This window comes from Pelodiscus sinensis, chromosome 16 (assembly GCF_049634645.1).
Source record: "Pelodiscus sinensis isolate JC-2024 chromosome 16, ASM4963464v1, whole genome shotgun sequence".
Classification (NCBI taxonomy): domain Eukaryota; kingdom Metazoa; phylum Chordata; order Testudines; family Trionychidae; genus Pelodiscus; species Pelodiscus sinensis.
In genome coordinates this window covers 17,970,765-17,984,924 of record NC_134726.1, presented here as the reverse complement: position 1 = coordinate 17,984,924, position 14,160 = coordinate 17,970,765, and the positions used below count along the sequence as shown (strand labels likewise).

Below are 14,160 nucleotides of genomic sequence, written 5' to 3'. Positions count from 1 at the left end.
TAAGTTTTAAAGAGATGGGCTATTTTTATTTTAAATAATCTGAGTAGCAGAAATATTTCCATAAGTGGTCTCAAACTCCACCCAAAGTATGTGAAGTTACATCATTTCCTGTATTTTCTACAACCTAAACAATGTAACAGTGAGCATCTTTGCCTATTTTATCTTCATTGTCCAAGCTTCAGTAAGCAACAACCCAGTGATAGGGTGCATCAACCACACACTGAAGGTGACAGAGTTATACTGGCAGAGAGAGCCCAACTCCCACAGTCCTGCTGGGCATACTCCCACTGGAGACTGATTATAAAAGCCTCTGCAGCAGCTCAGTTAAGGCCGACTGCTGAAGAGGAAGGAGGTGCTGAGGGTGCTCCAGGGGAGGAAGTGCATCTGGAACAAGGAGCAGAAGCCAGGCTAACAGAGAAGCCATAAAATAAGAGCACACAGAGAAGCCATCTACCAGGTACTGGTAGGAAGTAGGGCAGGGAATTGCTCCCTGAGCACTCAGCATGTTGTGGCAGGATTCCCTGCTGAACAAGCAATGGCCCATGCCACTGCCAACAAGGCGGGCCTGGATCCCCCTATCCACTCCTTACATACCCCCGTGTAGGGGCAGCTTCACCACTGCTGCAATGACTAAGGCCACAGAGTTGCAATGTTCTGAGTAGAGGGACTTCTGTATGGAGCTAGGTAGCAGGGCTGCAGTACCCTGACTAGAGGGCTTCTACCTGGACTAAGGCCACTGGGCCGTATTCTCTCTGATACGGGGGCACATATGATGACTGGTCACTGGTCTGTAATACCCTGAATACAGGGACACATATATTGTCTGAGGCCATTGGGACATACTATAAACAGACTTGGTGGTTTGTGAGGTCACTCAACCCAGAGAAAAAAGTTGACCTGCCGTCCCCCTCGACAAACCCAAATGGTGAATAGCTGAGCTTGTTGCTGGGCATCTTACAAGTGAAACAAACATTAAAGTTTAGCGACTTCTCCAGTTTATTAGTAAATGAAGATTCTTTTTATTGTAGACATCTTTAGAACTGGAAAGCTGTAGTGAATCATACAATATTTCCAAACAGCAGTGGTAAAAAGCATTGGCCTATTTAACAATTATGCTTTTTAGGTTCAGCTTGGCAATTATTCCTGCAGGGTTAATGATTATACCTTTCAGCACAGAAATGTTCCCAATCAACTAGAGAAAAATCTCATTTATAATCACCACACTTAGGAGTTTATTATTTATTTAAAAACAATGTTTGGGTGTTTAAAAAGAAATCATTCTTGAAAAACTCAATTAGCAATAAGATTGTAGACATGTTATACTTTAAATTAGAGCTTGCACTTAAGAGGACATTTAGTCCCAACTCTAAAAAGCACTCTTGAAAGGTCAAGTGAATAATAAATCGCTCTCCAGGTATATTTTTGCCAAAGGCCTTAATAGACATCTAATTAGCATCAAAAGTAAAAGAGAGTGCAGAAACAATTTGTAAGGATAAACTGAAAACAAGAAAATACTGACTTTAGTAAACATTCACTCTCTTGTATAAGTGCAAACAAATGCACCTCTGCCAAAATATTCCTTTGAAAAGCATTTAACAAGGCTAATCTGATCTCAGGGACAGCAGGAGATTTGACCAACATGGACTTGGAACAATGTTCTTTGCAGCCAAATGGCCATACTTTTGGAGAGGCTATGCTTTCCCAAAGAGTGTGTGGTAAGAGCCTGCCTGAACATTAAATTGTTTCCAAACAGATTCTCTCCCACAAACCATCTTCACTCTTTTTGTAAAGTCGAGGTTTCCTGTTTGGAAACAGGGAGAGATCTGGAAATGGATGTTCTTTTAAAAACATCAGTGTGGATCGAATGTGGGAAACAAAGTGCGGTGGTTCAGCCAGAGGTGACGTGGAAAGATTCTGAAAAAGACAACAGCATCACGAGCTATTTCTAACACGATGGATAAGAACACTGCAGGGCTACTGGGTGTCTAGTTTTAATGCACCCCCTTTTCAGTACTGCATAGAACAGCCTTTGGGACTAACAAAGCTAACAAGGCTGCATGCAGTTCCCCAACACAGTTCTGTAATGTCAGTTACCTGTAATATCTGTTTATCATCCTGCTCCAACCAGAAATCCACATGTGGAAAAGGCATCCAGAAGAAAGGTCCAATGTGGAGTTGTTCTGTCTTTGCATCATAAATATTAGTCATCTGCAATGGAGAACAGACTTTCATAGGGTTTCCCTACTGAAACTGAGCACAAGTGACCTGAACCCTCCATCACATTGAGCCAGCCACATGGGGAAGGGGAATGAGCTTAGAGCTGGCTCCACAGCTACTTCCCCCACCCTCTGAGATGCAGCATCTGTCCTAGGCCTTCAGACTATTCTTCAGTGTCTCCCTGCTCCTGTCCTGTTTTGCCATCTACCTCCCCTCCATTGCTTGCCTGGTTTCAGCTCCCTCATCCACTGCTATGCAGGATCTCCACCCTTGCTGCTACACACTCAACTCTTCCGCCCAACTCTGGCCTGGATCAACCCAATGATCAGACAAAATAGCTGCTTTGCACTTACCCATCCAAGGTTTGCCACTTGAGGTCTTGAACCCCAAATTCTGGCACAAAAGGCTATTTGACCCTTTTGTGTATTTCTATTGCTTCTAGGCCATAATACTGGGAACAGTACAGCATGTTCCCCTCTTATGGGCTAATAGACATGGGTCAAGATCCTGCAAATACTTCCTCCTGTGTGTTTTTCTTACTGGAGTCCTCATCCTTCGGGTGAAAGCAATGTCTTTAATGTAGTACACCTGCTTCTGAAGAGATCATCTGGACCAAAGAGCGCTGGGGTCAATTCCCAACTCTGCCACAGGCTTCCTATGTGACTTGAGCAGGTCATTTAGTCTCAATTCCAGGTCTGTAAAACTGGATTAACACCAGTACCCTTCTCTCACTCTTCATCTGCCAGGGACTGACTGTTGAGCATCCAGCACAACGGTACTCTGATCTCAGCTGAGGCCTCCCAGAGCTACTGTAATACAAATAATGAGCTGTGGCTTTGTTTCCAAATAGAATACTTGTCACCATTTTCCTTCAGATAGCAGCAGCTGATGTAGTACAGCTGGTAAATCCAATGTTCATACATTACTCCTCTTCTTATACCCCTGTTCTCCAAGTGGAGCATAGGTCATCTACAAGTCTCCTCCACTTCACTCTGTCTTGAGACAAAACTTCTAGCTGATTCTACGAGTACCCCAGTTGTTGTCCTTCAATCTCAGTAGATCTTCTCCACATTGTCTGAGGTCTTCCTCTTTTGTGTTTTCCTTGAAGATTCCATGTGAGACTGACTATGCTGGATGATGGTTTTCTGAGTCTGGGGCCTAGCCATCCCCACTTTCTTCTCTTGATTTGAGCATCAAGTGGTTCTTGTCCTGCTCTTTTCCAAAGCTCCTCATTTGTGACAGACTTGCCATTTGATGTGAAGGATGTACCTCAGGCATCTGTTTATGAACGTCTGTAGGTTGTGACTTGAAGACTTTTTAGTATGCCAGGTCTCGCATCCATACAAGAGTACACTCTTCACATGTGTGTTGAAGATTCGCAGTTTCATCTTTGCAGATATTATTTGTGAACTCCATACGGGACAGTCTTAAATGCAGCTGTTGCTTTCCCTATCCTAGCATTGATATCCTTGTCTTTTCCTCTGTCTCTGCCCATAATACTTCATTACTCATCACACAACCATAAACTGGCAGTATTAGATCATAATTACAGTAATTTCTCCTTAAAGGGTAATTATTTGTTTCTTACACTGTCAAAATATTAGGAGTATTTCTCTCAAGAATTGTTTCCTCACCACCAAAATATATATATTTGTTTTCACTCACTGTTGCTCCTGTTAATATACAGGCTGAACGCAAATCCTCATCTGGTCCCCTATCTGGAAAAGTTGCATGGAAAATCTCTGCTGTTTTAACATTCACAGCTGGGGGAAAAAATGTTTAAATAAAAGGACAGTTAACCAGTTAGGGCATGTCTACATTAGGAAATTATTTCAAAATAACTTATTTCAAAATAACTCCTGAAATAACAACATTGAAATAGCGTGTGCACACTACAGAGAAGCCTCAAAATTAGTCTGAGGCAGGCTCTTTTAACGTGGCTGTGCTACCTCGACTTAGAGCACCAGGAAACATTGGGAAGTAATTATTTCCTCCCCCCTTCCCCTGCTTCCCCACCCGAACAGAGCATTCTGAAACAGCAGCACTCTTTGGCTCAATAAAAATGAATTTCAGAGTCTGTCAGACACTGCTCTCAGACTATGACAGAGAAACATCTGGTAAGTTTCACTTTCTGGTTCACGTCTATTTTCACAGTGCTATTTGGTTGGGTTTCTAACAGTCTAGAGGAAAGTTTAAAGAAATATGGTCAATTTGAGGAGAGAATTAGTCCCAAAACGTTGCTCCTACAGTGGTATAAAGATTACTGAAACTGAAAGCAGAGGAAAAATCAAGAGAAGAGTACAAAGTCCACAAAACACATCAAAAAAGAAGGCTGGACTCCAAACAGACAAGACAGAGGAATGAGCAGTCTAATTCACTGTAGGTCAACAGTTCAGCTGAAAGGCATAAAATAACCCTTCAGGCTCTATGATCTCAGTAAAAGAGAAAAAAAAAACCACACACACACACACACACACACACACACACACACACACACACACACACACACACACACACACACACACACACACACACACACACACACACACACACACACACACACACACACACACACTCCTAAGATGACCTTTTCCAAATGTATTTCCCTAGCAAGAGTACATCTTCAGCATCTAGTAAAGCCAGTCTCTTAGTGACATGACGCTGTCCTACCAAAGTTAGCGTCAGAGCTACACTCGTCTGTGCACCATGATATTGTGTATCTCCTACATCGGGGTGGGGAACCTTTTTTGGGACAGGCGCTGCTGATCCACAGAAAAATCAGTTGGGAGCAGGGGTTGCAGCAGGAATGGGGGGGGTGGAGGGGACAGGAGCACCAGCATAAGCTCCCCAATGCTGGGGGAGGCCCTAAGCCTCGGGGACAAGACCCAGGCAACCCAGCGATGCATACAAACCCCCAGGCCTTAGGTTCCCCACCCCTGTCCTACATTAATCTTGGCTGGCAAATGTGTTACCTTTACAAGTCTGAACAGCAACCAGCGTAAGACAGTACGCAAAGATGCGCTGTACTCACCTATTCCATAAATGATTGGGAAATGATTATCCTTTTCCTCTCTGTCATTTAATTCTGTTTCAAAAAGAACAAATGGGTCAAATAAACATGCTAACAATGGCTGGGCTATTTCCAAGCAGCATTAGTTTAAGTCATGGACGTACATAGGTCTTACCAAACAGCCCCCAAACAAACAAAACCAAACAGTGGGACGTGCAACAAAGCCGCCGCCAGGGAACTGAAGACTTAGCTTATAACCAGTGTCCCTTCTATGCTACATGGCAGCGCAAATGCACACGGGATTCATCAGCCCTGCCCAGTCAGCGGCTCAGACTCAAGGAGCGGGCTGATTAATCACCTGTGAAGCTGAACTGCCCTGCAGCTTAGAGGGAACACTGCTTATAACCTTGTTTAACCCACAAGAAATGAGTATTCATTTATGCTTTTCTGCCAATTATCCTGGTATACAGGACAAATTCAGACCCCGCCCGGGCAGTTCCATCTCAGAAGAATGGCAACTGCTTATGCCAGATCTGGATTAACTCTCTTCCTTGGTGGACATTTTCCACAGCACAGAACCAGATTGTGAAAAATCACCACAACACAGAACTCATTCCCATCCTGCCAGATCTGGGACTGAAACAGCTGCTCAGGACTAAAATGCATTGGCAAGGGCAGATGGGAAAAGTCTAAGTCATCTGTCCACACCAGAACTGGCTCAGATCAAGGCTATTCGCACCTCAGTTTCACATAGAATAGATTTATAAACAAAAAACCCACACTGCTGTAATGATGCCATGTTTCAAAGGTTTAAGCTACAGCCAGGGTGACAATACAACTCTTGTTCTCACGGATATTTTTTATGTATCCTCATTTTCAGACTTGAATTGGCTATGATGGAGGGAAAAGGAAAATAAAAGAACAGTAATTTAGGGGAATGTGTTCTCTAGAGTCATTCACTTCACTCATCTGGCTGCTGCAATACTGACTAAACAAACATATTAAATGCAGGAGGCAGGTCTAGTGTTGTCAACTGATCCTAGAGAGGTTTAATAGATTTCCTTCGCAATCACTTATCAGGGACCCCACAGAAACACAAACTTCTTCAGTCTGAGTGCTCTATGGACCACATGGGTGAAGCATGTCAGCCATTTCCACAGGCCCTATTAGCAACTGCAAGTTGTGATAGCACCCCTGGGAAGAGAAGTTCTAACCTAGCCATTGCCCTACCCGCTGTGGTAAATCACTACTTCCAGAATTCCGACTACAGCAGGGGTGGGCAAATACCAGCCTGCAGGCCTCGTCCTGTTCCCCAAGGTTAGCCCCTGGTGGTACAGCACCACTATATTTACCTGCACTTCCACAGGTACAGGTGACTGCAGCTCCCGTTGGTCACAGATTCCATTTCCAGCCAATGGGACCTGCAGAAAGTGGTGTCCCAGTCAGCACTACTTCCTGCATCTCCCATTGGCTGGGAATGGCGATCCACAGCCAACAGGAGCTACAATTGCCCATATCTGCAGAAGCATAGGTATATATAGCAGTGCGAGCCCACCAGTGGCTAACCCTGGCAAGCCACTGCTGTTTTATTGTCCACTCCAATCCAACTAACATGAGAGATCAGGATGGGACAGCAAAAACACTGTAGGAACTAAGCCCTCTTGTGCCTTGGGCTCACAGACTGACGTACATTACACACCAGATGTTTCTCGTAAAATGAAGAGCCTCACATTTTTCAAAGACTAAACACATTTTTACAAGAGGGGAAAACATGAAAACTCTTACCTGTCACACAGAAAGTCACTAAATGGACATCATCTTGCAGGAGATCAAATGCTCCTACAGCAACCACAGAAGCAGAAAGGTATAAAACTGATTCATGTCAAAGCACGCGCTGCACTTAAATTATGGGGTATATCAATGCTAAGCACTGCAGATTAGATGTGAGACTCATTACCATCAGGCTCCACTCCAGAACCCATCCCACCCCCTCCCTACAGAGGTCCTTTTATCCTGTCTTCCTAATACGGGAGCCAGCTCCATTCCTGGGACAGCCTGTGTTGGCTGTCCGGCCACTCCCAGGGTGGGTGGGGGAGGGGCGGGATTTGAACCCACCACCCTGGAGAGCCCGCTCTACCTCCCTACCTTCAGAGGATCCCTTATCCTGCTTTCCCAATGCAGGAAGTCCCACTCTGCTATTCTTGATACAGATAATGGACCAGTGTGCAATTTCCAGATGTCTCATAAAATAAAGAACAAGGTAATGAAAGAGAAACTTACTCACCATGATATGAGGAGTCTTGTGGCACCTTAGAGATTAGCAGACTTATGCATTCCTGGGTAAAACCCACTTCATATGATGAAATGGGTTTTACCCAGGAAAGCGTATTCCCTAATAAATGTCAGGATGCGTCTACACTGCACCCAAACTCGAAATAAGATACTCAATTTGCGCTACACAAATTGCATATCTTATTTCAATTCTATTTCAGAATAGGTTATTTTGAAATTTGGCGCATCTACACAGCACGTTATTTTGAAATTTGACATTATTTCAGCTTAGGGGTGCTGAAATAGCACACCCGTTATTTTGAAAAATATTTCAAAATAATAGGTGGCTTGTGTAAACGCAGGGTGACTATTTTGGGATACCTCCGGTATTCTGAAATAGATGTATCCTTAGTCTCTAAGGTGCCACAGGACTCTTCATTGTTTTTGCAAATACAGACTAACAGGGCTACCACTCAGACTATATAACAGTAATTTACACAACTGGTCGTTGACAAGGGCAGAAAGATGTTAACAAGAGCCTTGTGCTATCAATATTTTACTCCTTTTACAAGCATTCGGTTATTAAGGTAGGTGTGGTATTGGGATCTCTGGGCTAGTTGTTACAAATTTAGCATGGTACATTTCATTAGTAAGACCTATTTTATATGTGGGTAAATAAGAAGAGAGAAGAGATTTGCCCAAGATCATACAGAATGTTAGTGGCAGTATTCCTCAGTACCCCCTCTTTAACAGATAGATCAGGAACAAATTACTATTAAAAAGTCTCTCTTTACATGTGGCAAAAATCTCACAGCATCACCCCCATGTATGCACTTCACATTTCCAAATGGAAAAAAATTCAAATGCAAAAGTTTTTCTACTGTATAACTGAGGATTGAGATTACACATACTCAGACCAAATCCAGCCAGAATTCTAGTTTTTGGACATGAGAACGGAAAAAATGTGAACTTACTAAGAAGCTGATTAGTAAGTTTTTGTGATAACTGCCTATCATCTTTGAAACCTCCAACTAGATGAACTTCCAGCCTAACAAATAGAGATGGAATAACAGGAAACAGCAATTAAAAAGGCATCCTAAAGTGAATAGCTTTTCAATACAATCCCCAGTCCCCACTGTACAGTGATCATTTATTACAGTCACATGTGCCAACTGATTGTGTATTATCTCATGACCTAATGTGAGTAACTCCTTTGTTCTGGACACTATAGCCAAGTGACTATCAAATGAGCAGCACAGACTAAGGACTTGAATCAGAGAGGCACTGAACATGTGCAGCTACCATTGAACTTGATAGGATTTTTAGGTACTCAACTCCTATTGGTCCTGCCTTGGGCAAGCGGCTGGACTTGATGACCCCCTGAAGTCTCTTTCAGCTCTATGATCCTTGCAGGACCGGATCTTAAAATTACAAAACTTCTCAACAAAGATGAATTAAATGTGCTGCAATGATTCTCTTGGAACTCACTCACACCTTAATATAGGAGTGTGAGATATGTATGTTAAAATTATAACTCCTCTTTCACTCTGTATGTCTGTTCTCTGTGGCCAAGCTTTTTAAAACTGACATGTGATTTTCAAGTATCCAATTTCAGATACCATTAAGGGATCCAATTCTCAAAGTTCTGAGTATCCCCCAGCTGAAAATCAGGCCTCTTTAGGTATTTCAAGTAAGATTTTCAAAAGCTACAACTTGCTTGGAAGTCTTCAAACACGGTGTATTCAGTATTGTATCTGCCAGTTTTGCCTCGCCAAGTCAAAAAGGGGAAACACAAGCAAAAGGAATTGAGCTGAATTCTTTTCTGACTCCCAGAATAGCTAGAATTGATAATAAATTTGATTCAGAATCTTTAATTGTTTTATGTGCAAGCCAGAAACTCCCAGACTAATTCAGATTCCAGGATGAGTTTACAGGATCAACAGGTTTTTTTAAAGCAAAAATCCATTTACGAAGCACATTGACAGAAGTCACTGACACACAAACATAGAAACTCACAGTGGCACTTTCACAGAGCAACTATATGAAAAACCACACTTTAAATTAAATCACTGCCTAGAGAACTACAAAAAATAACAAATGCAAACTTTGACGGTGCCTAGTAAAACAAACAATGAAAGCTACTCGTCCTGTAACAATGCCAATAGGCAAAATGAAAAATCATTGCAAAAACAGCACCTTATTGAGATCTATTTTACTAGCCTGGCTCAGCAGACACCAAACTAGAATTCAGAATTTCCCACCTTACATACAACAGTGACCCTTGTGAAATACCATACACAAGACATGATATAGATGAGATGAGCTGACCTTCCACATTCTGTGTCATCAGAGAGAGATTTTACTGCATTCATAATCAGCGACACCTCAGCTTGGGTGTCTGATCCATCACAGTGTGTCAAGCAGGTAGCCCCACTCCCTGAAAGGCGAGGAAGAAAAAAAATCATTTAGCTGATCACCAGGGCTGCATTAAGGGGGGCGCCAACCTATGGAGGGCACCTGTAAGATGCTTAGAGCTGCCATCAGGCGCCGTGCACCCGGGGACCATGCAGTGCCCCTTAGAGCTGCAATCAGGTGCTGCACGCCCGATTGCAGCTGTAAGATGCGCAGCGTGCCGGGGGGTGGGGCTGCGCATGTGCCGTGTGTCTGGGGGTGCAGCCGCGCATGCATCACACGCGCCCGCTGCCCGGGGCACAAGAATGGCTAGAGCCGGCCCTGCTGATCATAGCACCAGGCAACAACAAAAACTGTGTCATTCTGTAAAGCATGTTATACAAACAGATACACCACACCCAGATTTCACAGGAAGAGAAACTGACACCAAAAGGAACTGAGTGACTTGTCTGATATCACTCTCCTGATTCCCAATATCCTGCTGAAGCCACTAGTTCTCCTGTGCTGTCTCCATAAGAACAAGGGACTGGGTTGTCTGCTCTAAGGCCTTGTCTATTCTAAAAACGTGATGATTACCAGGTAACAATTAACCATTATCCAGGAGCAGCCCCACGCTTCTGGGGACGTGTGTGTGGAGGAGTCGAAAGCAGCAGTGGGGACAGGGGACTTGCTGGGCTAGAGCACATGGCCAGATGCATGGGGTCAGAAGCAGCAGTGGGGCCCAGCATGGGGTCGGAAGCAGCTGAGCTAGAGCAGCCCCTGCCTGCTACGTAGGGGCCCCTCCAGCTTGTCACAGTATAACATTATTACAGAGCCATTATTCGAGAACCATACATCTAATAGCCTAGGTTTCCTTTATGTTACCTGTGTGTCTGAGCACCACCAAGTGGCAGGTCGTTGCATCATCAGACCCAAGAATGGAAACAGAAGCTGTTTTAAAGAAGAAAAATACAGTAAGAGCTTTGCCATCATGCCTGTTGCTTCAATAGCTAACAGTATTGCATCCCCACGTACCATCTTTAGGGGTGGTCACTGCAAACTCTCTTTGCTGGATGTATAAAAGTCCTTTGGGTCCCACTATTTGAGCAGGTTGGCCTCTTAGAACTCTTGCTTTCTCCTGTAAATAAATGGCACACAGACTAAAATGGCTAAAAAGAGCAGGTACCACAAGTACAATGGGCACTGACTATAAGGTGAGAGCTTGGGCAGCCACACAGGAGCATTTCAAATGCTGCCTAGCTGATTAGCAGAGCACCCACAGCCATCATTATGTTTTTCTACTGGTGGTGCACCTCTGCATACACCTTGGTGCACAAAACAAAATGTATTCAATACAGAGATGGAAAAAATTAGAGGGAACACTGGCACTGTCCCAGCCAGGACTATGAAAAACAAAGTGAGCCAGGTGGCAGTTCAGGGAAGACTGAGTGCTGAGGTAGACCATAAATACTTATATTTCATGGTATTCTACACCTTCAGTAAGCAAAAGAGAGGCCAAAGATTTGGAACATGGGATGGATATCAGCAGAACAAGTGTGACTAGTTTCCACAACAGTCAAGTATACAATCGTGAGTTTTGGAAGAAGGCTATAAAAGTAATTGACGCCAAAGAGGGATGTGACAAGAAAGAAGAAGAATGTTTTACATCTTTGAAGCTCTTTTCCAAACATTAATCAGTTAATTGTCAGATCACCCCAAACACAAAGACACTGACACCTCCACTTTAAAAATGGAGACAAAAGGACTTGAGCAAGGCCACATAATTATCAAGGGCTGAAGTTAGCAGTTTCTGGCTCCTATCTCTCTGTGTTCGGTCTAGTACTATGATTACACCAGTTAAATTTAATATTTACTAGCTTCCCTATAGATATCATCTTGGATGCTTTTAAGATAAATTCACAAAGGATAATTTTTGAAGGCTTGACTGAACCTTACACACATACACCAAATAGCATGATACATGAATAGTCCTGCTAAAGTCAAAAGTACTCTTTGTGGGGGAAGGTCCTGTTCAGGATGGGTAAGGTAATCACAGTCCAGAGCAAAAATATCAGAATATATGAACAAAATAATCTACATGATTATCTGTATGTTGTTTTTGATTAGTTCATTCACTATAAATCTCTATTATATTAATACTAGAGAATTACTATACATAAGCCTCCTATTTGGAGAATAAGCAAGAGTCTATTGTACCAGAAGCCCTGGATTAATCAAATGGCTCTGGGTCTCCATATTAGTAGCTGTCTGAAGTAGGAGCACAAAAAGTACCTTCCCCTCCCCGCTTAACTGGTAAGAAATTGCTCGTGCTGGTTTAAACGCTGTAGAGGACTAAATGGTATTTGTTCATCTGTCTTCCACAAAGTATTATGTAACCTTCCTTTCTGTAAACCAAAGTGTTACTGTTAGTGGGTACTCTGTTTCCTGAAGCAGAACATACACACACCATTCAACACTGATTTACTTTAATATTCAAATCACAGACTTGAGTCTGTTTTATTCTAGCAATGTCTAAGACTAGCTATACATAACCAGCTTTGGGAGCTGCAGGGGCTCAGTACCTGAAATAATCTAGCCAGACACTTACTAATTTTGTTAACTGGGCTTAATGATTCGACAGGACTTTTCCATTTCTAGTGGCTACAACAACGATAGCATTCCCTAGTGCTGGAAGAGGAGAAGGTAAACCTGGGCTTTTTGGTTTGTTTCTTGATAATGCAGGAGGACCCCCACGCCAGAGCACCCTGACCCAGGGCTTCTGGGCTGCCAAGACCACTGGGAAGCGCCCCGCCCCTCCTAGCCTGCAGGTCATTGGTGAAGGGGGCGCCCAGTCCGCACACTGCTCCGCCCCTCCCCGAGCCGGCACGAACCGACCCCTCCTCGGCAGACTTGCTGGCGGGGCCCGCCCCTACCTCCAGGTGCGGGTAGCTGTGGATCACGTCCCCCGCAGGCCGGGCCAGGTCGATCCGCTCCCCATTAACCAGCAACGGCATCCTTGGGAAGCGCCCGCCCCTGGGCTGCAGGACGAGAGCAGCCCGCTGGGAGGGAAGGCTGCGCTGTGCTGGTATCGCAAGGGTTTCTGGGAGATGTAGTCCGATGGAGAAACCCGGCTGAGAGGAATTCAGCGGCAGCCGCCCGCGCGCGTGCCTGATGCACAAGCCTGCGAACCCGGCTGCAGCTAAGGGCGGGGAAGACACTGGCGCACGTAAGACCACGTGACCGCCACCCCGCGCGCAGCATCCTCGCTTCTCGTAAAGCGAAACGTGCAACCCCAGCAGAGCGAAGAACGTTGTGGGGCAGCGCTAGGGCCGCCGCAGAGCTCGCAGCTGCCACCTCCGGCACAGGCCCCACCGCGCTCCAGCAGGGCTGCATGGAACATGGAACTAATAGAAACTGCGGGGGGTTAGGCCAGCGGAGTATAAGAATCGATCTTGGACTCCACCCATGACGGGGGCTTTGGTTTGCTCATGCAGAATCCCGTTATTCACCCAAGCAGGGCACAGATACTCAGCAGACCCAATTTTCTACAGGCCAGTAAAAAGTAAGTTGCCAGCTGGTTTAACCAAAAATACCGACACCCCCCTTCCCCCCCAAAAAAAACCCCACCAGGGAAAACATTCTGTTGAAGGAGGGGGGGAACTAAAGTTGTTGAGCACCCCCCCCCCCAAAAAAAACAAGTTATAAATAAACAAACCAGCATGGCCCCTTTAAGTGCATGCAGAGTCTAAATAGGGCTCGGAAGAGGAGAGGTTGAGCAGTAAGACCCAGGGAAGGCATTGCTTTCCCCTTGCTCAGGTCTTGAGGCTTTTTGCAGGTGGCCATCTTGTTTTCTTGGTCAAGCCAGAAGGGAGCTTCCCTGCGGAACCAGGGAGGGTTGGGGGCTGGGCCCAGTTGTTGAGTGTGTCAGTGTTGCCAGGTGTCCAGTATTTTTTGATTTTTTTTTTTACCGGACAAGAGGCAAAAATACCAGACTGGGTCAATACCAGACACCTGGCAACCCTAGGGGCAACCATTTGTATCCTGTCTTTCTAGAAAGACACACAGTGCATGTACAGATTTTCTCCCCTCTTCCCAATCCACACATTTTCGGGTTGTAACATCCAGGCTGAAACCTTAGCACAGTATGTGAAACTACAAGTTTCAAACCTTAAAAGCAGTAAATAAATGCTTGAGTCATTCAGAAATATTTATTTAAAGCCAGGTATTCATAGTCATTCCCCACTTCCTATATACTGGCTTGGTATCTGCAC

The 14,160-nt window shown here is 44.5% G+C and overlaps 1 protein-coding gene across 1 annotated transcript; it reads right to left on the bottom strand.

Moving 5' to 3' along the window:
* NTAN1 (N-terminal asparagine amidase) lies at positions 1-12,955 on the bottom strand. Its single transcript, XM_006136283.4, has 10 exons — positions 12,823-12,955; positions 10,925-11,027; positions 10,775-10,840; positions 9,827-9,935; positions 8,473-8,546; positions 7,013-7,066; positions 5,249-5,302; positions 3,883-3,980; positions 2,095-2,208; positions 1-1,914 (listed from the first exon to the last, which is right to left on the bottom strand). Exons 1-10 carry the CDS (start codon positions 12,901-12,903, stop codon positions 1,735-1,737), a joined length of 933 nt encoding a protein of 310 aa, XP_006136345.4. The 5' UTR covers positions 12,904-12,955; the 3' UTR covers positions 1-1,734.
* Positions 12,956-14,160: the final 1,205 nt, after the last annotated feature.